The 26,101-nt window shown below is 54.8% G+C and overlaps 11 protein-coding genes across 11 annotated transcripts; 6 read left to right on the forward strand and 5 right to left on the reverse strand.

Annotated features, from left to right (window-relative positions):
- Positions 1 to 127: 127 nt before the first annotated feature.
- PG985_001172 (cystinosin) lies at positions 128 to 1,109 on the forward strand (the record flags this gene model as incomplete). Its single annotated transcript, XM_066820941.1, has 2 exons — positions 128 to 310; positions 363 to 1,109. 2 exons carry the CDS (start codon positions 128 to 130, stop codon positions 1,107 to 1,109), a joined length of 930 nt encoding a protein of 309 aa, XP_066691820.1.
- A 492-nt stretch (positions 1,110 to 1,601) lies between these two features.
- Positions 1,602 to 2,222, reverse strand: PG985_001173 (uncharacterized protein; the record flags this gene model as incomplete). Its single annotated transcript, XM_066820942.1, has 2 exons — positions 1,602 to 1,662; positions 1,777 to 2,222. The coding sequence occupies 2 exons, from the start codon at positions 2,220 to 2,222 to the stop codon at positions 1,602 to 1,604; spliced, it is 507 nt and encodes a 168-aa protein (XP_066691821.1).
- Positions 2,223 to 4,144: 1,922 nt separating this feature from the next.
- Positions 4,145 to 8,202, reverse strand: PG985_001174 (uncharacterized protein; the record flags this gene model as incomplete). The annotated part of the gene is made up of 2 exons (XM_066820943.1): positions 4,145 to 8,044; positions 8,128 to 8,202. 2 exons carry the CDS (start codon positions 8,200 to 8,202, stop codon positions 4,145 to 4,147), a joined length of 3,975 nt encoding a protein of 1,324 aa, XP_066691822.1.
- A 2,058-nt stretch (positions 8,203 to 10,260) lies between these two features.
- PG985_001175 (Serine/threonine-protein kinase svkA) lies at positions 10,261 to 12,343 on the forward strand (the record flags this gene model as incomplete). Its single annotated transcript, XM_066820944.1, has 4 exons — positions 10,261 to 10,312; positions 10,375 to 10,442; positions 10,515 to 10,682; positions 10,742 to 12,343. The coding sequence occupies 4 exons, from the start codon at positions 10,261 to 10,263 to the stop codon at positions 12,341 to 12,343; spliced, it is 1,890 nt and encodes a 629-aa protein (XP_066691823.1).
- A 1,098-nt stretch (positions 12,344 to 13,441) lies between these two features.
- PG985_001176 (uncharacterized protein) lies at positions 13,442 to 14,581 on the forward strand (the record flags this gene model as incomplete). The annotated part of the gene is made up of 1 exon (XM_066820945.1): positions 13,442 to 14,581. One exon carries the CDS (start codon positions 13,442 to 13,444, stop codon positions 14,579 to 14,581), a length of 1,140 nt encoding a protein of 379 aa, XP_066691824.1.
- Positions 14,582 to 15,207: 626 nt separating this feature from the next.
- Positions 15,208 to 15,981, forward strand: PG985_001177 (uncharacterized protein; the record flags this gene model as incomplete). The annotated part of the gene is made up of 1 exon (XM_066820946.1): positions 15,208 to 15,981. One exon carries the CDS (start codon positions 15,208 to 15,210, stop codon positions 15,979 to 15,981), a length of 774 nt encoding a protein of 257 aa, XP_066691825.1.
- Positions 15,982 to 16,144: 163 nt separating this feature from the next.
- On the reverse strand, positions 16,145 to 16,980 carry PG985_001178 (uncharacterized protein; the record flags this gene model as incomplete). Its single annotated transcript, XM_066820947.1, has 2 exons — positions 16,145 to 16,746; positions 16,935 to 16,980. The coding sequence occupies 2 exons, from the start codon at positions 16,978 to 16,980 to the stop codon at positions 16,145 to 16,147; spliced, it is 648 nt and encodes a 215-aa protein (XP_066691826.1).
- A 1,311-nt stretch (positions 16,981 to 18,291) lies between these two features.
- PG985_001179 (uncharacterized protein) lies at positions 18,292 to 20,063 on the reverse strand (the record flags this gene model as incomplete). Its single annotated transcript, XM_066820948.1, has 2 exons — positions 18,292 to 19,583; positions 19,640 to 20,063. 2 exons carry the CDS (start codon positions 20,061 to 20,063, stop codon positions 18,292 to 18,294), a joined length of 1,716 nt encoding a protein of 571 aa, XP_066691827.1.
- Positions 20,064 to 20,783: 720 nt separating this feature from the next.
- Positions 20,784 to 21,668, forward strand: PG985_001180 (nuclear pore complex component; the record flags this gene model as incomplete). The annotated part of the gene is made up of 2 exons (XM_066820949.1): positions 20,784 to 21,007; positions 21,068 to 21,668. 2 exons carry the CDS (start codon positions 20,784 to 20,786, stop codon positions 21,666 to 21,668), a joined length of 825 nt encoding a protein of 274 aa, XP_066691828.1.
- Positions 21,669 to 22,355: 687 nt separating this feature from the next.
- PG985_001181 (signal peptidase subunit family protein) lies at positions 22,356 to 23,141 on the forward strand (the record flags this gene model as incomplete). The annotated part of the gene is made up of 2 exons (XM_066820950.1): positions 22,356 to 22,498; positions 22,586 to 23,141. The coding sequence occupies 2 exons, from the start codon at positions 22,356 to 22,358 to the stop codon at positions 23,139 to 23,141; spliced, it is 699 nt and encodes a 232-aa protein (XP_066691829.1).
- Positions 23,142 to 23,586: 445 nt separating this feature from the next.
- PG985_001182 (DNA replication licensing factor mcm5) lies at positions 23,587 to 25,922 on the reverse strand (the record flags this gene model as incomplete). Its single annotated transcript, XM_066820951.1, has 4 exons — positions 23,587 to 24,079; positions 24,135 to 25,543; positions 25,601 to 25,727; positions 25,786 to 25,922. 4 exons carry the CDS (start codon positions 25,920 to 25,922, stop codon positions 23,587 to 23,589), a joined length of 2,166 nt encoding a protein of 721 aa, XP_066691830.1.
- Positions 25,923 to 26,101: the final 179 nt, after the last annotated feature.

Here is a 26,101-nt window from a genome sequence, read left to right on the forward strand (position 1 = left end):
GATGTCGTGATTGAGAAAGAGTGAGCCACTGCATCAGATTGCGACGACGGCGACGGCGGCGACGAGGATATTGCATTGCCAAGAAACCAGAGCCTCGCTATCTTCCTCCATCCTGCAGACAGAAACCATGTCGTTCCTCGAGTTCATCTCCGCCGTTTTCGGATGGGTGTACACCCTCTGCTGGTCGGCCTCCTTTTACAGCCAGCCGCTGCTCAATTGGAGACGCCGTTCAACCTCGGGCACTACCGTCGACTTCCCCATGATCAATGTCTTTGGTATGAACACCCTCCTTTATACTGGCTCGGCAGGGGTACCGAATCTAGTCAAGCCGTGCATGTCACATGGCGAATGAAGCTAATCAGAAGGGTGGATGCGCAGGATTCATTGCTTATTTGACGTCCAATATGGCGTTCTACTACTCCCCTGTAATCCGAGCGCAGTATGCGGCTCGGAACCACGGTCTGACCCCGACTGTCGCATTCAATGACATCGTCTTTGCAGCGCACGCCGTCGTGTTGTGTGCCATCACGACGTCACAGTACTTCCTACCTTCGCTGTGGGGCTTTGAGCGCGCGCCCGGCGCCCGGCCTTCGAGGGGCATCACGGCCGTGGCGGCGGGATCCATCCTCGCCGTGTGCATCATCGTGTTCGTCGTGGCCGGCGGCGACCCCGGCGCGGACGCGCGCACCTCCTGGGTCTGGCTGGACGCCGTCTACACCATCTCCTACGTCAAGCTGCTCGTCACGCTGATCAAGTACGCGCCGCAGCTGCTCACCAACTACCGCAACCGCAGCACGCGCGGCTGGAGCATCTGGCAGATCCTGCTCGACTTCAGCGGCGGCACCCTCAGCATCGCGCAGCAAGGCATCGACTCGTACCTCCAGCGCGACTGGAGCGGCATCACGGGCAACCCCGTCAAGTTCGCCCTCGGCAACGTGAGCATGCTGTACGACGTCTTCTTCATGACCCAACACTACGTCCTGTATCGGGACGACAATGGGAGCAACGGGGCCGACGATAAGCGCGACGACGATGATGCCGCCGCCGTCGGCGAGCGGGATTCGTTGCTGGAGAGGGGTGATGCGGCGCGCAACAGAAGGTTAGATTAAGGAAGTCTGTTGAAAGACGATAGATGCCAAGCTCTCAGGGGTTAAGTCTGGGGGTTTTCAAACTATTAGATTTGTTTACATGCCATTCCTATGAATGCTCAAACGCTATCAGTACGGTTGCTTTACTTTACAGAGATGGTACATGTCCACTGTTTCTTCATTATATGTTCTTGTTTGGTCGACTTGTACGCATGTCTTATAACCCTACTGGCCGTAAGGGGAAATAGCCTCCAATATGTACACATGTATTACATACAGTAGTACATCTGGGTATAACGTTTACGGATGGGTACACTCACAATGGCAAATGGTCTCGACCATGTATTACTCCAACATTCCGTACGTCCGCTCCTCGTCGCTGTCATAGCTCTACCGACACTTCTGCCTCGTCTCCCACTACGCTTTCCGAGGATTTTTGTCGCTGCGGCCTCTTCATCGACTGACCATGACACCTCCCGATCGTCCGGCCTCGGTACGGAACCCGCTTTTCCATCACCACTTGCCGGCACGTCCGGCATACTCCTGGAGTTCCCGCGTGAGTCCTTTGTGGTAACTGCGGTTGAACAACACTTGTTAGCTCGGCCCCCCCCTTCTTTCCTCAATTTACCTTCTCCCAGCCCATCTCAGATGACGCGAATGAATGTAAGAACGTACTGTAGCAAGACACCGCAAATGGCCCAAGAGGCTGGTCGAAGAGTCGGCGGACCGGAGCGCGGACCCGTTGCACCACGTCGACGACGACGACGAGGCGGACCTCCTCCTGACGGCCTCGGCCTCGCCGTCCCGTAGCGCCTCGGTGCACTGCGTCACGTGGCAGCCCGCCAGCCGGACGTGCGACGGGTCGTGGTACACGGTGATGACGTCGCCGCACGCGTCGGCCAGGACGTAGTAGCCGCTCGCCCGCCGGTGCTGCCAGCTCTCAACCAGCGCGAGAAACCCGTAGGCGGCGGGGGCGGTGGTAGCATCTTGGCCGCGATGGTGATGGCTTGTGGCGGATGACGATATGCGGGTTCTCTCTCCGGCGACGGCCTGTCTTGTGGCAATGTTGGTAGTTGGGGAGGCGAGCCCAAGGACGGCGTGGAAGAGGAGCATGGATGTCAAGGGGGCCTTCATTTTGATACCGAGTCGATTAGTTCTCTACGGGATGCTGGTTCCTCCCAGAGTGATTTTTTGACTACGAGAATAGAGCTTCCAGAGTCGCATTCAGATCAGAACCGTACCAGTCGATAACAATTACCCACGAAGTTTCCCAGCTGAGAGGGAGAGAGGACATGGTCGTGTTTTATGTAATAAGAGTTCCTTCACCCAGCCCTCTAGCGAGAGAAGTTGATGGCTTCACTCGGCGGTAGGCAGCAAGAGCGGGCTTTCGGATCCGCTCGATGTGTCTTTGACATTGCAGTTGCGGCACAGCATCGAGCATGGGTGCCTCTAGGGCCGGGGCGTGCTTCCTAATACATCCAACGACTCCGCCAAGGCGACAGGGCTTCCCTGAGGGAATCATGACCGATTTTCTGAGCAGCAAGCACAACTCGAGGCTTCTCAACAGATATCGCATGTAGGAATTTCTGAAGGTTATTGCGTTTAGTGTCATAGGAAAAAGATCCTATAGTTGGAAAGGCTATTGCTAAGCCTCTGCGCCGGCGACGCACACACACGCCACCTCATCGCCGCCGGCCATGTCTAGTCTTCGACCTAGCCAGACGAGAGAAACTCTGGCGAGCGAGCGGTAGTGTGCAAGGAACCCCCCCTCGCTCATGGATGGGTATTGAAGAAGCCCGCCCTGCCGAGAAAAGTTATCCATATGTCGCTTGAACGAACGAGGACCCTCCATGCGTCCATCACCGGGAAATATTACCCACATCCTGACAACCCCACCCCTCTTCCCTGTCCCGTACCATGCCATCCCATTCACTCCCCACCATCACTCTACATAGATCGTTTGTATTGTAACAGCACCCACCTGCCAGGCTGCCATCCCGTCCCAAACCCCAATCCAAGCTGAAGCCATCTTCGAGGCCGAGCGTCACTGTGCGCCGAATCCCTTGCCTTACACCAGATCGAGAGGATCAAGGTTCGATCCCGTGCAAACTACACAAGCTAGTGCACTTCGGGCGGCGGAGTGGGGCGTCGGAGAGAAGGGATCGTGGCCCTCCCTCGGAGTGCGGCTTCAAGGGGGGACAGACTGCACCCTTGTCGTCGGTCGGCGGTTTTTGAGCCTTTCGACACCCACCCCTCTAATTTAGTCCCTCCAGAGGGTTTTGGACAACGGACGCCACAGGGAAGGACAGAGAGGAGGGATCCCTAAGGTCCCTTCTATATAGGGCTGGCCATCCCTGTTGCTATTTTAGTATATGCTAGATGCTATTCTTGGCTGCAAGACCCGCTTGTCGTAATCTACCATACCTCAAAGCCATCCTTCGCAAGTGTCCTCAGGCCGAACTTACACATCATGGTAGCTGGCCTGTTCTTAGGCAACTTCACTTTTTCTCCACGTATCACATTCAGCCCAAAAGAGGAAGAAGGAGGATCAAATTAAGCATAAGGTGAATGTATCATGAACTTGATTTGCATTGGCTATCCATTGAGGAATCATGCCGTCTCCATACACATTAGTATACACAAACGCCGGGCGGATATAAACTCCTACATGCAAGTATTCCATACAGAGAAAGGAGGGGGGCCATGGCAACCTTGAGCCCCCCGAAGATGCTGCCTCGAAATCAGTTCCCTGTGCAAACCAGAAATCCCATCCAGATGATTCCCCACGAAACCCCTAAAAAAGCCATGTGACTCCTTGCAGAACGCCTCGACAACATGCTAAAATGCCAGGAAAATATGCCAGTAGCCATGCTCGTAATCTTTCCTCCTGCCGGCGACGACGCTTCCGTGCTAATCGGTTATTAAAGTCGTCTGGCCGGCCTCCGCCAGCAGAAACCCCAACGCCGGAACATGAAAAACGTCCTCCTGCTCGTCCAGGAGTCGTTCTTGATGCATATATCAATGGAAATCATGATAGAAAGGGGGGGCATCCAACGTTAGCCCATGCAAACCCACTCGGCGAAAACACACCACCTAGCCGTGCGATCGGCGAGCACCAGCCCTCTCCAGACTCCGCGCTCCGAGCATTTGATGATGGTTTCCCACGTGCCCCCGTCACTGACTTCCTCTTCGGGGCCCACATTCTTGCCGCCGACACCCAAACCACGCCGCTCCTCTTTGCGCATCAGGCGCAGGATCTTTCCGCCCGGCGTCTGGATGGCCAACTTGGCCGGCTTCTTCCCACCTACCGGCGCGCTACCGCCATAGCCACTGCTGCTCACCGTACCAGGGTTGGAGGAGCTCATACTCATCGCGCTGCCGGGCCGCGCGAAAGGAACCGGGGACGGTGCCCCCGGACTGGTGGCGGGCGTCATAGAAGTGCTGGGTGACAATGAAGGGTGTTGACGGATCGCGAAAACGAAGGTGTTGTTAAGAGCCAGACGCTGACACTGCGGCTGAACGACATAAATGTCGTGCCGTTGGGCGTGCGGCGTGGGATGCCTTGTAACAAACTCATACGGTGGGTTTTCGCCAGTGTGGATGATTGGTAGAGCAAAAGCCAGCGGGTGCGGGATGTCTTTGATGCTGTGCATCAGACCACGCTTACCGGCGTACACCTTGAGGACTCCCGTGCCTTCGTCGCCAGGAAGAAGTCCTTTCACCGTATAGCGCTTGACTCCGTTAAACCACTCCGCTTGGGCCAGAGCCCGCTTCTTCACCGTATCGCCCGACTCGAAGATATCACCGTCCGAATCACGGGTGAAGGCGCGTACTTCAACCTCGGCCGCAATCTCGATATCAGCCGGAACATTGAACTTGATATGAATCATCTCCAGGTCCTCGATCCTTGTCAGTGACGTGTTATAATCGACCATGGCCAAATCGTTCCGGAAGTAAGGAGGGCAAGCACCAGGCAGATTGAGAAGAATCTCATTCGAAATTGGGGGGCAAAGGTGCTGCTGGGAGTGGTGCTCGGGAATGTGCGTCCAGCAAATCTCAGAAGGTCGAGTAAGAAACCACCAGCTGTCGGCATTGACATTGCCTGAACTCGAATAAAGAGCTCGTTGTGGATTTGACGCAGAAGCGAGGCAGCAGTCCATGATGCGCCATTCGTTGTCGACAATGACGGCATTCCACCAATGATTAGAACGAGGCATAATGTTCGTCTCCGGGATTTCTCCGGGCGTCTTGAGATAACCGCGGACGATTTCCGAATGCAAACCAGCCGAGGCACACATCTCGTGCACAAGGACGGCGTACTCCTCAGCACATCCCCTCTTGGTCTGGATTACTCTTCGGGTGTCCACATCGCCCTCGTAGTCCTCTTCCCAATTGATTTTCTCGGCCACCCAAGTGAAGATGGCTCGCAGCCTCTGAACATCGCTTCGATACGGACGGCAGACATAAGTCGTGGCGAGCGTGACAGCAGTAGTCATAGGGGGCAGATTGCTTATGAAACGTGAGTTCTTGTCGACTTGACTGAGGTTGATCGTTTGATAGTTCGTGGGCTCGTGAACTGGCCTGCCATCGATACCTTCGCCACCTTGGACGGTCTCCAAGAACTCGTCCACGGGGTCAATAGCGGGATAGTCCAACATCTGGCATCGATCACGACGCTCACTACGCTCGTTCTTGCTGAGAGTGTTGGATCGATTCACGTCCCGGCGAACTTGCACCCAGTCAACACCGGTACTGCTCAGCCCCATTTCCCTGCCTGCGTCCCGTGCAAGCTGGGGACTGCTGGCGCTGCCACCCGAGATTGCGGTTACCCCATTTGGGGTGTTTCGGCTCAGCATAGGCGATGAAGCCCCTGAAGGTCCAGATCCTGCCCCTGTCGCAAGACTACTGCGACCGCTAGCAACACCCGTCTTCGTCGCCTCCAATATCCTCTTAATGAAATTCGATTTCTTGGGTTTCGCGTTGCCGGGCTGTACGAGGCCTCCAACAGCAGCAATACCCTCGTCACGGAGCCCAGCTTGCGACTGGGGGCGTACTTGGGAGGAAGAATGGCTCGCATGGTAGGAAATGCCACTGAAAGGGGTAGTTGGCCGGTCCAAGTCGTCATCGTCGTCGCCGCCGCGATCCCGAAAGCCCAAAGCACTGCGTGCGCGACTGCGGTTCTTGCGTGCCAGACTCCCCGCACTCGTTGCGCTGATGCCGCTGGCAGATACCCCACTCATCAGACTCCTATTTGTGCTCTGGGTGTTGGTGCTACTGTCAGTAGCACGAGTCCCAGAGGAGGCATCTGTCGAAACAGTCTTCGTGGTAGATGTCCTGTTAAGTATGTGACGTCCAACATCATAAGTCGACCTTTGTGTAGACTTTTGTCTTTGAAGTCTTTTGTCATTATCGCCCATCGAAGATTTCGGTCGCTCAGGATGGTATGATGCTCTCTTTGGCGGCGGTGGCGGTGGCATCTCTCCTTGGCCCAAAGCTCCCATGCTCGAACTATGCTGGTGCATATTGCGCAGTCGCGTTTCCATTCTATCCACGTAGTTGTTTAGTTGGGGAAGGTGCTGCTCCTCACCGTAACCGCCGTGATTGGTATTCTCTTGCGAGGAGCTTCCGCTGTACGTCTCATAGCCCTCATCCAACGCCACTCCCATCGACGTCTGCGGCCGTGCTTGTGTTCGGGCTTTGCGCTTCGACCGCGATCGATGCGAAACCATGTCAAACGACTCTGGTGACCAAGGATCAAACACAGGCTCAGGGGATTCTCGATCCTTTTCTTTTTTCGTGCCGAGTGCACTCAAGGACTCGATAACTCCATCCATGGCTTCCCTTAAGGGTGAGGGAGTAAACCCATCTCCATTGGGTGAAGGCGGGCATGGCGAAGGGGCTCTTGGTGTACGCGGCCGGCTATCGTAGGAAGCATTGGATCCGCCGCGATTCAATAGGGCGTGACGATGTGGAGGCGGCGGAGGCGGAGGCGGCGAGTCTGATTTTGTCATTGCGGCGCCGGGACGGTACGGTATAAAGGCTGAGGGTGCAGGTGAGGGTGCTCTGGATCCGTAGTGCAACGGTGGCTGTGGGGATGGCGCCCTGGAGCCATAGTGCATAGGCGGTTGAGGCGATGGCGCCCGAGCACCGTAGTGGTTGTCGAACGGAAGAGGCGATGGCGCTCGAGCATTATAATGCAAAGGAGCTGGTGGCTGAGGGGACGCTGCTCGACCTCCGTGGTATGACATGCGCAAGGGCTGGGCTGGGGCTGGAGATGGTGCTCTGGCGTCCCACGAGCCATGGCGCGACACGGGCGGTGCTGGGGACGCTGCTCTGGTGTCCCAAGAGCCATGGCGGCCTGCAGGTGGTGCAGGCGACGCCCCTCGGACGTCCCAAGAACCATGCCGGCCCACGGGTGGCTGTGGAGATGTTCCTCGAATATCCCAAGAGCCATGCCGGCCTACAGGTGGTTGTGGAGATGGTGCTCTCGAACCCCATGATCCGTGCCGATCCACGGGCGGTGCAGGAGATGGTGCTCTCGAGTTGTAAGCATGCGCGCCCGAAGGGGTTGGCGTGCGACCAACGGAACCATGCGACGAGATCGGCGGCTGTTGTATTGAAGCAGTTGAGGTCTGGCGCTCCGGCATATCCCGTATCACCTCGGGTTGTTTGGCGGTGGTATAGTGAGGTGCCTTCGCGTAGGCCTCAAATGGCTTGCGGAAGGGCTTTTTGGACTTGTGCGTCGTGCCATTCGTCGGACTTGGTGTATTGCTCGCTATCAACGGACTGGTGGATCTGGTAACGGGACGAAAGCTATCGGGAAGGACTTCGACAAAATTGGACGGGAAGACGCCAACTGTTTTGTTGCGCCGTAACCTTCCCGTCCACCAAGATCCATCTCCGGCATTCAGACATTCTATTAGATCGCCCTCGACAAACCCGAGATCTCGTTGAGACTAGAATTGGGCAGGCCAAGTTAGCAGAGGACCAGGAATCAACAGTTGTGTCGTGATGGAAAGGGGAAAAAAAAAAGACCTACCTCTCCTCCCCACGAGTAGACGGCTCTGCACCAGCACGGAAACCGCGTAGGAAGCTGCGGGGGCGCTGGTACCATGGCGCCGTATCGCCTATCTTGTCGGGCGAATGATGTATATTTTACGCCAGCAAGGGCGTGTCGCAAAAGAGTGCGTCGAGCTCGAATTCAAAGGAGAAGCTCTGCAAAACCTGGCCAGGCGGCTTGTCAAGATGTTGAGTCGGTGTCGTCGTTGGGCTTCAAGACGCGTTGCGATTGGGACGTGTTGGCAGGCGGTGAAGCAATTGAGTGGAACTGACAAGTGAAGATTGGATCAAGGACGGGTAGGTTGACCGAGATGGATCGTCAACACGAGTGAACGGGGTAAGCGGTGCTACGTGCACGCCAACACATCAACTTATCGATCGATTGAATCAACCAAGGAAATTTGGGAGGGCTGCTGGGCCTGGTTCGGAGTAGCAGTGGTAGTCGGGCGATGGAGATTGCCTTTGGGTACTCTAGAGTCCCATTCCTACTACTTACGGGCGGCGGTTGACTGGGACTGGGACTGGAGTAGTAGTGTAAGTAGTTCGATGTTGGAGGGGAGCTGGAGTTCGGAAGATTTACTTGCAAGGTCCAGGACCGGGACAAGGCAGTCGAGGGTCGCGCTGCAGCCCAAGCTCCTTCTTCTTCGGAGTCGCCAACCCAAACAAGAGGGGAACAGATGTTGACTGGGTAACCCACAGCGGCCGGGCATGACCTATTTTTGTTCGTCATTTTCGTCATATTCCCCCACAAACAGTTCTAAAGTTGCCTAAACTCGATCCCAGCCAGCCGGCAGTCTCAGACTTTTAGGATGCAGCCCTAGCTACCTGTCGGCGATGTTTCACTTGTCGCAAGGAGGAGGACGAGGAAGTCAGGCAGACCACGATCACTACGTTCAACATGGTGTATTTCGCACCTGCACCTCCAAATGTATGTAGTTATCGCGTTGTTCGGTGGGCTACATCCCTACTAACGATGTAGTTTTGGGTATCTTCAAGGCGCCAGGCCGGCAAGCCGTATAGGGAAGTACAGGGGAGTACATTAACACCTGCATGCTCGTGTACACCGATACTTCTGTACACATGTACCTACATACATAGGTAGTCACTGAAACCAGAACATCAGTCCTCAGGGTGCTCTGCAAATTACAGTACCTGCATCCGACGCGAACAAACGGATCAAGATAGCAATTGATGGCAGGTCACAAGGGTATACACACTGACAAACGCGCACGCAACTCTGTAGATCTGTTTCGCAGAACTGATACAGCATTAGGGTGCTGGAATGCAGGACAACAGCAGTCTGTGTTGATATTTTTATTTTTGCGCACCCATGCCCATGTCTTAGACGTTTATGCGCCGCATGCGCTGGATGCGCCTAAATACCTGGGAGAGGCACCCCGGCACAGCGCAGGGTTCTAAACTTGTTGTTCTTCTTCTCCTTCTTCTTTTTCCCGCCTTTTTATTCTAGACAGACACGCCCGGGTCAATAGTGGGCTTGTCATGAGCGCAACGGACATGGGAGAGCCGCAAGACAGCACACTATTGATTTGCAGGTTGTCAGGCCGTCGCAAAAGGAAAACCTTAGGACCCGGTAGCACGAGCAGGGAGCTGGAAGCAGGACGGTGCTACATACTACACGAGTGCCTGGATCCTTGCTCTTAGCTGACAGCTTTAGTGCCCACCGCCCGATCTGTCATGCCCTGGTCAGTATCCCAGTTTGGCAGTCTGTTGATTCGGTGGGCCCCGAGTGACCTAATTGACCCAAGCTTTCGTCTCTTCCCGCCCTGGTCTCCCCCAGCAACCAGGAACCCAGCTCAGACTGGGGCTATGCCGTCGCTTGGCCCATACACCACCACAACCACCACCACATTAACTTTATTATATCCCACTCGACCTTCGTGCAGACCGCCTTATTGTTGTTGGCAACCGCTCTTCTCGTGAACATCTCGTCCCCTTCTTAACCCCGTCACGCGTTAAGTGGTAATCTGCTTGGTCGCGCTCCCTTCCTCGTTGCTGCTGCTTGCTGCCGTTGTGGCACGAGAGCCCAGCTCTATCATTGTTGCTTTGCTGTGCAGTTACTTGCGCATCTAAGATTCTTATCATCTAAGACAACATGGCAGACGGGGCTATCGCAAGCCAGTACCAGGTCCTGGAGGAACTTGGCCGTACGTATACGATTTACTCCGGCCTCATTGACAATCATACTGACTTCTTTCCCCCCCTATAGGTGGCAGCTTTGGAGTGGTGTACAAGGGCATTGAGAAGGCCACTGGTGAAGTGGTCGCCATCAAACATGTAAGTCGCCCGGGTCGCAACATTTGCCCACGACCACTTTCGTTCACAACGCCATACTGACACCGTCAACAGATCGACCTCGAGTCAACAGATGATGACATTCAGGATATCCAGGCTGAAATTTCAGTCCTGAGTACCTGTGCCAGCTCCCATGTCACCCAGTACAAGGCCAGCTTCCTCCGAGGAAGCAAGCTATGGATCGTCATGGAGTACTTGGGCGGTGGCTCATGTTTAGACTTAGTAAGTCGGCAAGTCCCCTGTTGTAAGAAAGAGCCGGCACTGACACATGCCGTGTAAAGCTCAAACCTGAGCCGTCCGTCTTCAGCGAATCTCAGATTGCCATCATCTGCCGTGAGCTTCTGACCGGTCTTGAATACCTTCACGCCGAGGGCAAGATCCACCGTGATATCAAGGCCGCCAACGTTCTTCTATCAGAAACGGGCAAAGTCAAGCTGGCAGATTTCGGTGTTGCCGCCCAGCTCACCAACATCAAGTCTCAGCGTAACACATTCGTTGGCACTCCGTTTTGGATGGCACCGGAAGTGATCCAACAGAATGGCTATGACTACAAAGCTGATCTTTGGTCTTTGGGGATCACCGCTATGGAGATGGCTCTCGGCGAGCCGCCTCATGCAAACCTGCACCCCATGAAAGCTCTATTCCAGATCCCTAAGAGTGCTCCGCCTAGACTTGAGGGTAGCTTCTCCAAAGATTTCAAAGACTTCATCAGCCAGTGTCTCATGAAGGAGCCTGAGCGCCGACCCAGCGCTAGAGAGCTCTTGAAGCACCGGTTTATTCGGTATGCCGGCAAGGTGGAAGCGCTTCAGGAATTGATTGAGCGCCGGCGGAACTACGACGTTACTAAGAGTAAGAAGAGGAACCGCCCGGTGTATCAAGAAACCCTACAGACGCTTTCGACGAGAGACGAGAAGGATGAATGGGTCTTTGACACGGTCAGATCGGTTATGCCTAGAAAATCAACGGTTAGATCCAGGAAGCCCTCCTCCGTGTTTGCGACCGAGGAAGCCCTCCGCCGGATGGATCTCAAAGACGGTCCTCTACAGCCCTCGTCGCCGGCGACCGGTACTGCGCGCAAGGTGACGGTCCGCAAGCAGTCATCGTTTTCCCAGATCACAGGGACGGGATCTGTCCGTGGGCCGCCGCCTGCTCCCGCGCTTAGGAAGCCGTTGCAGACTGACCTGTCGTTTGGCAACTCCGGATCATCCCAACGTCTCTTTAGAAGGGTGCCATCCGATAGCTCCGCCTCAGGCAATATCTCATGGCCTGAGTCGAATGACGTTTTCACCAATGAAAACCGAACCCCGCATGTCGCTGAGGCAAACAGCAAGGAGGCCATGTTGGGACGGCGCCTATACTCCAAGGCAGTGGATCCCACTTTAAGCGAGCTTCACGCGCAAACCTCGGCACTGGCGAAGCGAGAAGCATTAGCAAGACTCTCGGATGCATTCGCTGCCCTTGATGCAGTTGACCCTGAGGGTGCCTATCACATGATGCATAATCTTATGGCAAATATGTCTCACGATAGCAGACTGTCCAATGCATTCCTTCAAAACTCGACACCTGTCAAGTCACCAAGTTCAGGAATGCCATCTGGAACAGTGATAATCAAAGGCACCCCGAAACAAGAGGTCCCAAGTCCAGCTAAGCTAGTACTTGCGTCCAACAACCCCCATCTTGAGAGCCACCGCCGAAGACGGGAAAGCACAGCCGTGGACGGTAACGGGAGTCCAAGGAAGCTTGCCGATAGAGAGAAGGCGGCTCTCGTTGCAAAATATCCAGGTCGCGATCCGCAACCTGGAATGGAGCACAGCAAGAAAATCACCGATCTAGTGTACGGTGCATGGGTTAATGGTCTGCGCATGCGATGGCCAGATCTGTGATTGGTTAGGAGATGAGTGGCCTGGGAAAGTGGCAGTCGTTCACGGCGGAAGTGATCTAGAAACGACAGAAGGGCTGGCGGTCAACTATGCCTCTACGATAGGTCTGACGTTCGCCCGAGTGTACGAAGTGTAAGATGGCGAGGTATTGGGTGTTGCGGTGGGCACGGTGGTTGGTCTAATTTGAGCATCATGAGGTTCGAGAGAACAGCGGACGAGGATGGTGATGAGCTACGAGGACAAAGATGATGATCTTATGGTTGTTTCTTTGCTTCTCCACTCCTGCGGCCGCTTTCTTCTCGGTGTCGGTGGCATCGCGACGGTGTTTGATTTCCGTGTATGATTTTGTGTACTGTGGTTTAGCGAAACATGGCTTTTTGGGTCTAGGAGGAAATATCAGGAGGAGCGGTTATTTAAGTACTTTAGATTCTTGTCACATAGATAGGCCTTACGGCTAGGTAGTCAGAATGCTCGCCAGCTTTTGCGTTGAATTTAAGGGGTAGAGACTGTTTGCTGCTACGACTGTGTGTTTTGACTTTTTCGTCCAACTTGTGTTAAAGGGGTTCCAGAGGCAAGCCAACAAAGAGACCTCCTACTGCCCAGTCCAGGACCTATATCAACAGATCTAAGCCATATGTAGAAGTGGCAGAACGGCACTCTCTCGTCTGGTTCGACGTGCTCCTGGCACCTTGTTGTCGCGTGGTTTTACAGAAAGCTTGGTAGTAGATAGACAGTAGGTAAAAGCTAGGGAGGAGAACATTACCTACCTACCTAAAATATACAATGCCTCCTAGTTCGGAAAGTAAACACACCTTTTCTTCCTTGGCAATTATGTGTTCCAGTCCAATCCGTGATTCCCCCGCGCCTACGCGAAGACTGCAGTCCATGCAAGTTCTTATTGGTGGTAATGTGTAAATAACAACTACCGAAAGGAGCTGCCCCGCCAGAGATCACAGCATTCGATGCCGATCATCCTGCATCCGTACTTACCCAAGTCATTGTTAGAAAACTGCATTGATAATGAGGGGCGTAGTTCCTGATGCTGTATTTGCATCATCCCTCGCTACTTTGTAATCCAGCCCCCCTTCCCCGCCCCCTAATATGTCCACGACAACTACTACAACCGCAGACACCGCTGGTCCGGATGATGTAAACTACGTTTACTACCATGAAGGCGGTGTTCCGGGCCGACGGCCAATTTTGACGGGCGCAGACGCCAAACCCACGTTTACGGAACTGCCGCGCATCGACCTGGGCCGCCTCTATTCGACCGAGCTGGCGGACCGCCGGGCGCTGGCATCGGAAATCGACGTGGCGTTTCGGGACGTGGGCTTCTTCTACGCGACGAACCACGGCGTGGACACAGCGGTGGTGGACGACATGTTCGCGGCCATGCGCCGCTACTTCGCCTTGCCGCTGGACGTCAAGATGGAGGCGCACTCGCGCCGGAACCGCAAGTTCCGCGGCTTCGAACCCCTCTTCTCGACCAAGCTGGATCCGACCACGCGCGGCGACCTCAAGGAGGGGTTCCTGATGGGCGAGGACGCCCTGGACGCCGAGCAGTGTGCGCCGGGCTCAGCCATCGCGGCGCACCAAGCCGAGGCGGCCGAGGGCGGCAGCGCGCGTAACCAGTGGCCAGGGCACGCGGACGCGCAGTTCTGGCGGCCCGCCGTGTACCGGTACTGGGCGGCGCTGCGGCAGCTGTCGGCGCGGCTGCTGCGGGTGTTCGCGCTGGCGCTGGGCCTGCCCGAGGGCGCGTTCGAGGACGTAACGCGCTTCCCCATGACCAACATCCGCGCGCTGCACTACCCGCCGCAGACGCGCGGCGACGACGTGGGCATCGGCGCCCACACCGACTTCGTCTTCTTCACACTGCTGTGCCAGCAGGAGACGGCGGTGCCGGCGCTCGAGGTCCTCAACCAGAACGGCGCCTGGATCCCCGCCCAGCCCGACCGCAACGCCTTCGTCGTTAACATCGGGGACTTCCTCAAGTTCCTCACGGGCGGGTACTGGCAGAGCACCGTGCACCGCGTGCGCAACATGACGGGTGAGGAGAGGTACTCGATTCCCTTCTTCTACAGCCCGGACGAGGCCGGGGTGGTCAGCGTGTTGGAGGGGTTCAGGGAAGAGGGCAAGGAGTACGAGGAGTTCACGGCGGGCGATTACTTCGAAAAGAGGTTGCAGATCGATCGCAGGACTGCAGATGAAGATGATGGTGCTGGGGGAGAGCTTCGATATTGAAGAGCCTGCTGATTGGAGCTACGTATGTAAAAGCACCTAATGTATGCACGGGATGGCTTGCATTTCGAGAGTAGGCGGATTTGGTCAAATGAGAGACGTGCCCGCAATCAGCAAGGGGTGTCACTTGCGCAATCTGGGAAACCTTATCTAGATGAAGTGAGCTTTAGCAGTACACATACGGTATTGGAGATCAAAGTATATGCATCTGAGTATAAGCCGTGTTGTACTCAAGGAGGTGTTAGTCGAGGTAGCCATACTTGTATGAAATATCCCTGCTTTTCAGCCACAGTCCGACGCCACAAATTTCCCCGTAGTGTAGATCTGACAGGGAGGCACGGTCCATTCCTATCCATCCTTATTTCCCTGACTCGGTGACATCAGTCCGAAAAAACTCCACCGCTATTCACGATGGAATTCCACCTGGATTTTGACAAGTGATCGGGCGCGCGCGGTTGCGTCTGAGCTTGGGTATTTATTGGTTTATGGCAGGAATTACTCAAGACACCCGTCGCACCTTCACGAGAATCTCGCCCTTGCAAGGCTTGACCCCGCCGCCAACTTGACAACCGGTTCTTGGGGGGCCGAATTCTCTTGAGGAAAATAGACAAAAAATAACGCTTGGGGCGATGGAAACCTGGCTCTCCTACATCAAACGGAGACTCCTCATTCACTACTGGAGGTTCAAGTCCCTGTGGCGCGGGCCCTGGTACTCGCCCTTCGGCATCCGGCGATCACTGCGAATCCTGGCCAACAACGGCTCGACGACCCCTACGCTGGACCTGCTCCGACTCCTTTGGCCCGTCTACCCCTGGGAATGGCCGGCGCAGCTCCCAGACAACCCGCGCTTCCTTCGAGACCACCCCGAAGTCATCCACGAGCGCTATGAGCACATCTACGAATACCGCCTCATGCCCATCTACCGATGGCGTGACACGCCCCAGCGCTCCCTCTACCGCATGTACGAGTGCTTCTGCGGCCTGGACGACAACCTCGTAGGCTACGAGGCCGAGTACTTTTGGAAACACCGCGAGCCGACCAAGTGGCAGCTGGATCAGATCGAAGATCCCGGCGAGCATGGCGACCCAGAGCGACGTGCCGTGCTGGCTGCGCTGATTGAAGAGCTTGTCGCGGCCTTCAACTGGCGCCTGGAGTGGGGTCTCCGCCGCCGCGCGCCACCCGTGGAGCGAGCTGACGACGGCACCCCCGCTCCCTTTGTGCCTTACCGCTGCCCAGATTGGGTTGCGACGGTGCCAAGGCTGAAGAACCGCTTGATCCTCGACGCGGACGGCGAAAGCGACTCGGAGGACGAAGACGAGTTCGACGGTGCGCCGGTCAGGCCCAATCCTTGGAAGCGGCTCAACATATCGAGCGCCTCTCGGCGAGGGTTCAGGACAATTTGAACATCACTGTACGACACACTGGGATCGACATATCGGCCAATCCGCGTGGAACATCACTTTCGGCGCAAGCAACTTTACTTCATGTCTGCATTATCCGGCTGCAAACGAGCGTGTAGCGCGGGAATATCAACTCCAGCCATGATATCAGGACTGGGGGTATATGCTAGTCAACAATACCGTCTTCCTCAAACCGTTTCTTATATTCCTCCCTGACTTTCCTGACACCCTTCGACATGGAACCCTCAAACCCGTTGAAGTTCATGGTCTCGAGATCCGCGGCGCGCAGCGGAGGCCCATCCCCCTTGAGATAGCTCAGGATGGCTACGGCATCCGATATGTCCTTGTTGCTCTGTGACGTCTGTTTCCCATTGGTGATTCTACGCAGCTTCCGCTCCAGCTGCCAGTCCAAGCGAGCTGCGTATATTGTCATGTTAACTCCCTGGAAAATGACAATGTTCTGCTCCACCGACTCGAGGAACAGGCCCAGGCGTTTGGGCGCATGAATCCAGAGCTTCACCTCGTCGTTGAACCAGTCCTCCTCCATGTCCAGCTGGTTCGCGACGCGCTGGACGGCCGTGCGTATCTCGGCGCGGTACATCTTATCGGAGTCGATGTTGGGGTCGGTGAGGTAGTCGACGTCCTTGGTCATGGAGCGGACCTGGAAGTACTTGACGGCCATGGTACCGCCCACGACCATGAATCGGATGGGGGCGACACTCATCAGCAGCGGGGACTCGCCGAACATGGCGTCGAGCGCATGGAGGGCTAGAAGTTGGTGGTGGTTCGAGTCAGTCCAGTGTGTCCAGTGTTGTTGTCATATTCTAAGTTACATATACACACTCTCATATATTCCTCTCTCTCTTACCGCGCGACTCACCCTTTTTCAAGGGCTGGGTTGCATGTATCATTTGTAATAATAGCAATCAAGCAAGTAAATAAAAATGGATGCTTACCAACATCGATGTCCTCGGAAGTGAGCTCCGTCTTCATGCGCGGCATGGTTGGGAAAAGGTGTAGTTATATATTTCTTTTTCAAAAAATCTTCAGCTCCCCAAATCGACTACATGAAGGGACGAAGAGGACCAAGTTCACATCATATCGCAAGGAAACGTCCGGGCGACACACGCTTTTCTTCCTGGCCCTGGCCTGACTAGGTAGAAGCAGTAGTAGTAACAGGTTACTGTAGTATTTCCCCTGCGAGTGAGAAAAAAAATGTGATTCTTTTTTCTTCTCCTTCTCTCGCTTTCTCTGTCATGTAATGTAAGGCAAGGTTCAGGATGTGAGCGAGATAACAGCCGATCAGCTGTTGGATTTGATGTATGTACTCCCGGGGCAGGCACACACACCCCCACTTGCCTTCTCTAGTCAGACTGAACTTGCTTGCGTGCTGCTTGCGTTGCGTTGCTGCAGCTGCTTGCTGCTTCCGGCCTGCTGCTTTGCTTTGCTTGCGTTGCCCCTCTCTGCTCCGTCCATTGCGATTTGTTCGGCAAGCGCGAAGGTGGTGGCGGCCAGGGTGTGTGGGTGGTGGGAAAAGGTCACATTTTCCGGGCCACACAGGACCGGGGGCAGAGGGAGGTGCCACTTTATACAGGCTGAGCGGCCCAATAGAGCATTTCGGTACAGCCTGTCATCTGCATGGCGCAGCGACAAACAACGACCCTAAAAACGTACTCGGAACCAATCGGGAACGGGGCTCGACAAATACCGGAGACGCCTCCTCCCTTGCCTTATAGCTGTCCCGTGTCTACACACACAAATGTCACCCTCCACATACCGCACTTGCATTCCACCTAGACCCTCAGTCCCTCGTCCCCTTCCCTCTCGCTCCCCACCGGACGAGCCATCAGTGCAGGATCAGAATCATCCTTGTATGCAGATCTTTCTGCTTGGTGTCTGGGCCCGTGCAGCAAAGTATACAGGTATTAGTCTGGTAGCCCGTTAGGTATGTATTATATAATCAGGTAGTGCTGCAACGGACACCGCCGTATCTACTTCCCAAGAATGCTGGCCAAATGTGTCAAAGATACCACCTTGGGTTCAGGGATGGTTTCCTCGTTCCGTATTAGGCATGCCGTTCCCACGGCATTTGTCATACTCGGTATTAAGCGCTCTGCTGGGATGATGCTTCGGGTTACAGTCACGACATCATTCACAGGTCCATTGCGCGGAAGCGTAGTTGACGACTTTCATAATGTGCGAAAATGCTATCTGCATGTTACTCTCAATAGACCACGAGCCAGAGACAATGCAAATGAAATCCATGTCTCAATATCCCGCTTGATGACCCATATAGTACTCACTATACCGTGTTTACAGGTATGAGAGTGTGTTGTCTTCCCGGATTCTTCCCAGAACACCAAGATCAGCGATTCCTTCGGGCCCTGCGACAGCGGGGCCACGAGCCACGACTTGCCCCTCAATTGTCAGACCATCTTCCGAAGTCCGGTGGCTTCCACTATCCTTGAGCAGCACCTCCACACTGCTGACGGGAGGGCCAAAGTGCGATGGGCCATCTCCGCTGACGCGGTAGTCATGGAACTGCGTCTGAGTAACAGCGCCAGCAACCTTTGCCGCAGTCAGGGCGTAGATGACGCGAGCGCCGGTGAAGATTCTCAGATCTGAGATAATAGACTCCTTCAGGGCCGGTGTTCCCGCATTTACGCCCTCCGCAACATAGAGCAGCCGCAGCTTGCCGGGGGTGGTGCCGACTTGGGGCCGAATGCTGTCGTTGTATTGGCTTAGGAAAGAAGCCACGGGCATAGCACCGTTCTGGACCAGACTACGGGTTTGGACCCAGTGAGAGGCTCGGCTGATGACATTGGTAATCTTGCCCGAAGCCTCGGCGTGAGTCTTCAGCAGAGTCTGAGGAGTGGCCACCATGACTGTGGGTGCAATTCCTACCGTGGCCAATGCCAGGTCAGGCGAAGTACCAGCCACAGAGTTGAAGGCAACAGTAGCGTTGTAGTAGAGAGCAGCTAGAGTCAAGGTCAAGGGGAACGACGAGGCTAGGGACGCAGCGGGAAGGAAAAGGTCCGCAGGCGAGAAGCGCTGAGTGGTGGGGACTGCAGTAAGCTGAGCCGAAACAGCAGCAACCATATTCCTTTGGGTAAAAGTGACCATCTCTTCCATGGTGCCAGGTTTGCCAACCCAAAAGAAGACTACATTGTTCGGTTCCTTGGCGTCAGTCTCCGAGGGTAGGTCTGTACCAGCGGAGACTGGGCTGTCATTAAGAATGTCCTGCCAAGTGGAAACATTGACCTTGCCACCAGTTCCCTCGGGCACTTCGCTCCAGTCCATGTGGCTGTTGCCATCATCGACAACCCAAATGAGCTGCTTCAGAGCTGGGTAGCTCTTCACCACGGCGTCGAAGGGGAAGGCGCCTGGAGCAGTTACCACGGTATCTGCGCCAGACTGTTGAAGCATCGAAACAATGGACTTCTCCGGCTGATCAAAGGGGATGAGGATAGCTGTCAAGTTGTAGAAGCTGCAGGCGAATAGAGTAGCCATCAACTCGACCGAGTTGGGAAGGTGGATGGCGACCTTGCTTCCTCCCTGGGCAGATACGTGTTGGCCAATAAGGTTAATGGCACGGGTGATTTCAGCTATAGAGACATTAGATAAGAAGGCCAAGGGCCGAAAAGCTGGATTTAAGGCATACCGTGCTTGTGTTCAATGACATTCTCTCGGCCGTGGACAGTCAAGATACGGCCTTTGCCGGGCCGTCCCTCCTCAGCGGGCGCACCAGAAATCACGCGTCTCCAAACGTCGCGCAAGTCGCCATCACGTCCCTGAGACCACTTTGGCGCACCAGGGGGCTTTACGTTGAGACCGCTGTTAAGAGGCATGCCGTGAGGGGCCGAGTTTCCACGGTAGACGGGCGACTCTCGCTCGTTTCGCACAGGGGAGCCCTGGGCCTGGCGGGCAAGCAGCATGGGATGAATGTCCGACTCCACGCGGGTCATGATGGCATATGTAATGATAGCCACCATGGCGGTGGCTATAGCAGTTGAGTAGCCGTTCCATTGGCCGATGAGGGAGCTTATGGCCTGGTCAAGCTGACCCAGCATATCGCCGAGACCCATGGCGAATTGGAGTTAGAGAAGAGAGCGACACCTGCCAGGGTGAATCTGTATGTAATACTCTTCAGATGCGAACAATTTGAGGCCCCGAAATACAGCGATTCAACAAAGGCTGTCTGTAGACGGAGGTAGAAAGAGTGAAGCCAGCAGCTAGCTTACGGACTCGACGGCAGGCCTAGTCGACGGGCTTCCATGGTGGGGCATCGAAACAGACTGGTAATGGAGGGAGGCACGGATGACAGAGAGGGGCCGAGTGCAAGGCACAGTGCCCAGCCATCGTTTAGCACAGTAAGTCGGTCGGCCTAAGCAACCCGTGCACCGCCAAGCCTGGGTATTGGTTGGCCCTTGCTGAGGTGCAGATTGTTGCTATTGTCGCAACCCAAGCTCCTAGGGGGACAAAGAAAACAACCACCAACTTTGGGACAACCGCCATTCTCACGGAAGCTGCTTTCGCAGCACCCAGTCTACTAACCACCGCAGGTACTAACATAGCAGGAAACGATCTCGACAACGAGGGCAGCCCGATTCGGAGCTCTATTTTGAGGATTATTTTCACGAAGGCCTCGATTTCTGCATCCGTTTTTGTTGTCGCCCAGGGTGTTCGTCTGGGGAACACTCTCTAGAGGTCGGCTGCGTACCATCCTCCAGGCGCTATTTCGATTGCCGTATCTTCCATCGAAATTTCTTGCAGAGATACTGGTTCTATACGACAAGTCAACAAACATGTCGACCACCATCCAGAGGCCCTTGACTCCGACTAAAGCATCACCTGCGCCGCCTCAGGATAGCCCGGGCACATGGCGTCATCCGCGTCTGGAAGAGATCTCAAAGCGCCAGAACGCCACCACGTTCGGTGAAAAGAATGTTAAGAAGGTTGTCTACAACGCGGCAGCCCTGATTGCCATGTTCGCATTCCATGGATTCGTTTCCCAATGGTTCTCACCTGGGTCAGTGGTCCTTGCATCTCGCGGAGACTGCAGCAATATACTGACATGAAGATCGCATAGTCCACTGGCAGTCAGCCAATTAGCGACATACGTCTACCGGATCGCTCAGCTGATACCGCTCTACAACATTGCTGTGGCGTGCCTGCCGTTAGCACGTTCTCAGGACGAGATGTCAGACATCGCCTTGACGCCTGGTCAGCGCAAACTATTGGGACTCGCGCCCGCGTCGAACCCTCCGACCCCCGGCTCGGTTTACAGTACACCTCCGCGGTACTCGCGCACCCCCTCCATGTCGGGCTCGACTGGTGGCAAGCGAAACTTCTCAGACTCGCCCGTTGATGGGCGGACGAGCCCATCCCTTTACCGCAGCCCGTTGGACTTTGGTGGAAACTCGAGCATTGGCAGCTTCGGTGCATCTGCATCGGTGTTGGCCGGCAGCCCTCTGATCCAGAAAGCCATGAATGGTGCGCGTCGCTCGTCTTTCGGGTCGTCGACCCCAATGGCCGGTAGCATTAATGGTGGATCGATCTTCGGCAACGGACCTGAAAGCCCAAGCCCGAGTCCCGCGAATGGCAAACGGAGTAGCGTGAGCTTGAACAACAAGTGGCTGTATGAAAAGGGCAGGCGAAGCTCGGGCAACATGTTTCTCCAGGCATCATGAGGAGTTCGCTCGGCAGGAGTTGAAAGATGCAGTATGCGAGGTCTTGGTATCACCGCATAATGACTACTAATGGCAGGCGTATGGAGCAGGTTTTGGCAACATCAATCAGTGCAGTAGCGGCCTCGTGTGTACTCAACCAGTACGTTGCAATAGAGACATATATGGACTTCAGTCATACCAAGAGCAAGTAATGCATGGAACACGATCTAGTACCCACAACTTCAGAACTTTGATGAACTTTCTTTGTAAGGCTTCTGGACAGGAACTTTATGTATAGGAGATATGTGGGTAAGAATGTGTTCGCTCCTGGCATCTATAACTATGAACTTTTAATTGTAAAATTTGCTATACAAATTTCCTGCCTACTTACTTACCTACCTATATGCATACTTGCTTGGTATCTACATCCTACCAAGGCGACGAAGCTTCGACTCAAGGATCACTATAAATTTAAGGTTAGTGGGGTTAACCCAGTCATCTGAAGCGCTGTCTGACTGGTAAGCAGCACCCTGTTCAATTGCCCTAGCGCGTTTTCCACCTGCAGCAACAGGCTCGTACCCAAAGCTCAAAGGTGGCCTTATTTGTGACGCAGGACCGGACCTCGTCGCTATCAGCAAACACCATCAGCATAACGAAAAGGGAGGAGAAGTTTGCAAACAAGCGTCCTTTGCAGCTTCAATCGCCAACATGTATAACTCCCTGACCCGCATACAGAATGTCTTCGGCTTCTTCACCACCGTCGCCTTCGTAGTCGCCGCCTTCATCGCCGCCTCCGATTTCACCTACGACCGGACGCCGAGCGCCCATATCAAGACCACGAATGTGCAAGTGTAAGTCGAAGAGGAAAATGAACTATACATAGATAACCCGGGAGAAAATAAAGCCTTGAGACTGACCGTTGCGCCTACCTCCTGCAGAGTCAAGGGTCGTCCCCACTACTACAGTACCAAGAAGGAGGAATATGCCATTATGAAATTCAGCCTGGACGCCGACCTATCCTCGCTCTTCACCTGGAACACGAAGCAGGTGTTCGTGTACGTGACAGCCGAGTGGACGTCCCCCTCCAAATCCCCCGCCTCGGCGGCGGCGACGAACCAGACCAACAGCGCCGTCATCTGGGACAGCATCATCACGACCCCCTCGTCGGACCACCTGGCCAACATCGGCCCCGCGACGCTCAAGAAGCTGCGCAAGTCGGCCGCGGGCAAGGCCGTCGACCCCAAGCGCGGCCTCCTGTCGCTCAAGAACCAGCGGCCCAAGTACCAGATCACGCACCCGACGGGCCGCCTCGCCGAGACCACCGACGTGCGCCTGCGCGTCCACTACAACGTCCAGCCGTGGGTCGGCTTCCTCACCTGGAGCCAGACGGAGCGCGACTTTGGGCGCTGGCTGCGCATGAAGGACGGCCTCAGCCGCGCGTTTACCCTGCCCGCGGTCAAGAAGAAGGACGAGGGCAAGAAGGCCAAGGCGTAGGTAGATAAAGAGGAAATGGGTGGTACTTGGAAACCTTGGGCTGGCGGCGGCGTCGATATTAGCTTACGTTAGACTGGGAATCGAAAGCGACTCAATACTATCTACAAGCATCGGAATGCACTGGGTGCTACATTATTCAGGGATTGGGACGAGCTCCGTGCGGCGTACATGAATCAAATCAGACAAAAGTGTGATTGTGCGAAAAGACGGCTATATCGTTTGGCCAGGTAAGCGAGCATGTTCGTTCTATAGTACGTTCGGTATCTTCGTCATTACAAACCATACGTACATACGCCTCCTCCAAACATTTAATAGGCACGGGAGTGTACTGAATATCCCACCAAAGTCATCATCGATAACCCATCATTGCCTGAACTCCAAACAATACAGCAGCTCGTAAATCATGCAACCCGTCTCGCGTTCGTATACACTTGCCGTTTTGCGACTAAGCTCCGTTTCGGTACACCTGTGCGCCTTGGTTCCGGAACATGATGGTATCCCTCCTCTGCAGGATCATGAGAGCTCTGTTGAGAGCCTGTTCGCTGAATCCCTTGCCCTCCACCATCTCCCGGCGCAGTGTGGCCACGCTCGTGCTCCAGCCGATGGGCAGCCGTCTCTTCAGTTCCGATTCGACTCGGTTGGTCTCCTCGTTCAGCTCGCGGCTTCCCTGGTTGCCACCTTGGTTGACAGCGTCCATTGTGGAGCAGAGGAAGAGGCGGATGGCCTCGTCAACGTGCTGCTCCGTGGCGATCGGCGAGAGGGTCAACTTGGCCAGGGATTCGGTAATACGCACGATGGCTTCCAGCTGACGGACTGTGATGGGAATGCTGGACCGCGTGTTTGCCTCGATTTCCGAGGCGTGCACTTGCTTCCGGATAGAGACAAAGTGGGACGAAAGTTTCTCTGCTGCTTTGGGGGACAAGCGGGGTGCCATTCGCCTATGATTGTGTCAGTTATGTGGGACTTCGGATCAGAAAAGGGGTGGCAACTTACGACTTGCAGTACGAGAGATATCGCTTCATCTTGTCCACTGGGATCTCGCTCTCAGTCTGTTGTTCTTCCAGTCCACGGCCGCCCATGTGAATGCCCATTACGTGCTTGGCAATTCTCTCATCCTTCTCTCTGGTATGTTCATCCCTGACGATGAAGATCATGTCGAAACGAGACAGAATAGTGGTCTGGAAGTCGATGTTCTCACCCGGTGACTTCATATCATCGTAGCGACCGAAAATCGGGTTGGCAGCAGCAAGGACCGAGGTTCGGGCATTCAGAATGGTTGTGATGCCTGCTTTGGCGATGGAAATTGTCTGCTGCTCCATAGCTTCGTGGATGGCGACACGATCCTCATCTCGCATCTTGTCGAACTCATCAATACAGACGACACCGCCGTCAGCGAGCACCATAGCACCACCCTCGAGGTAAAACTCCCGCGTGGACGCGTCACGCTGCACAGATGCTGTCAGACCAGCAGCCGAAGAACCCTTTCCTGAGGTGTAGATAGAAATCGGTGCCACCTTCTCGACAAACTTCAGCAACTGAGACTTGGCGGTACCGGGATCTCCGAGAAGCAGTACGTTGATGTCTCCTCTGAGCTTCATGCCATCGGGCAGGATCTTCTTTGAACCGCCGAGGAGGAGGCAAAGAATGGCCTTCTTGATATCCCTGTTTCCATAAATGGAGGGGGCAATGCAGTCGGCCATAGTATTGTACAAATCAGGTCTTCGGCTGAGTTCGAGGAACTCCTGTTCTTCCTCTTCTGAGAAAGAAGAATTTCCCTTTGCGGTCGAGTCTGTATCTGTCTGAATTCCCACTGCTCTGAGGTACGGTGTTCGGATCGCCACAGCACCACCTCCCGAGTTCTTGGAACCTTTGTTCTGGTAGATGGAGAAGATACCCATGACGGTGCATCTGGATCCGGGCACCACCCTGTTGGTAAGGTAACGATCTGCCGAGATCAGGACATGGCGTGGCAGTTCACCCACAGGTACTTGATCCGGTGCTTCTTGCAGTTTGATAATCTGCTGGTCCACAAACCTCGACTTCTCGTGCACGACGAAGTAGGGGTCCATTGGACACTTTTCCGCGCCATCTCCAGGGGCTCTCTGCCGGGCGCATTGGCGCGGCAGGGTCACACCGGTGAAGCCACCAAAGATGGGTATCGTCTGGTTGTGCAGGCAGCTCCTGCATTGAATGGCCAGTTCTGTGGCTTTCGAGGACATGACGGAAGCGCCAATGACAATACCAGGCACCCTGACCAATCTTGCGATCGTCATGGAGTCCAGATTTCGGATGGAAACATCCTCGGCTGTGGAGTGGAGGAGCAATTGATGTTCAGGAATGTCGGCTTTCGGTTCGTGTGGGAAGAGAATGCGATGCGTGCACTTCTTCAGAGCTGCCTCAAACTGTAGGAAGTATCAGTCTTCAGCCTCAACATACCAAGCGCTCAAGTCACCACGTACCAGAGGTATAATCTCGGCTGGCTCTGTGGCCAAACGATGTGCCAACTCTTCATTGTATTTGATCAGGTCGCCGATGTCAATATCGCAGAAGAACTGCTTTAATAATGCATTCTCCCGCAGTTGATCTCTTTAAGCACCAAATTAGATACGGGGACCACAGGTTCCGGATTTGAATGGGAGCTCACCTGTAGACAAACTTATTATCAAGTCTGAAGCTCAAAACAAACTGCATCAACTGCTCCTGAACTTGGGTTCGGCTGTCTTCACTTTGCCCGGCCTCGCTATTGAAGACCGAGACCGAAAAGACTGACTGTCGATCCATGTTGCCGAGTCTTTGACTTTCGTACTGATTTTGGATTCAGCGACAGTAGTGGATTTGGAGCGGTGATGTTATGTTTGGAGTTGAGCGTTGGGTGTGGCTGGACTCCCTATCTCAAGCTCTAGCAGAAAATCGCAAGCGGGTGCCCCTCCTGAGATTCAGATTCAATTAAAGCCAGCGCG

This window comes from Apiospora marii, assembly GCF_038362585.1.
Source record: "Apiospora marii strain CBS 49790 chromosome Unknown utg000001l_segment0_segment0, whole genome shotgun sequence".
NCBI lineage: Eukaryota > Fungi > Ascomycota > Sordariomycetes > Amphisphaeriales > Apiosporaceae > Apiospora > Apiospora marii.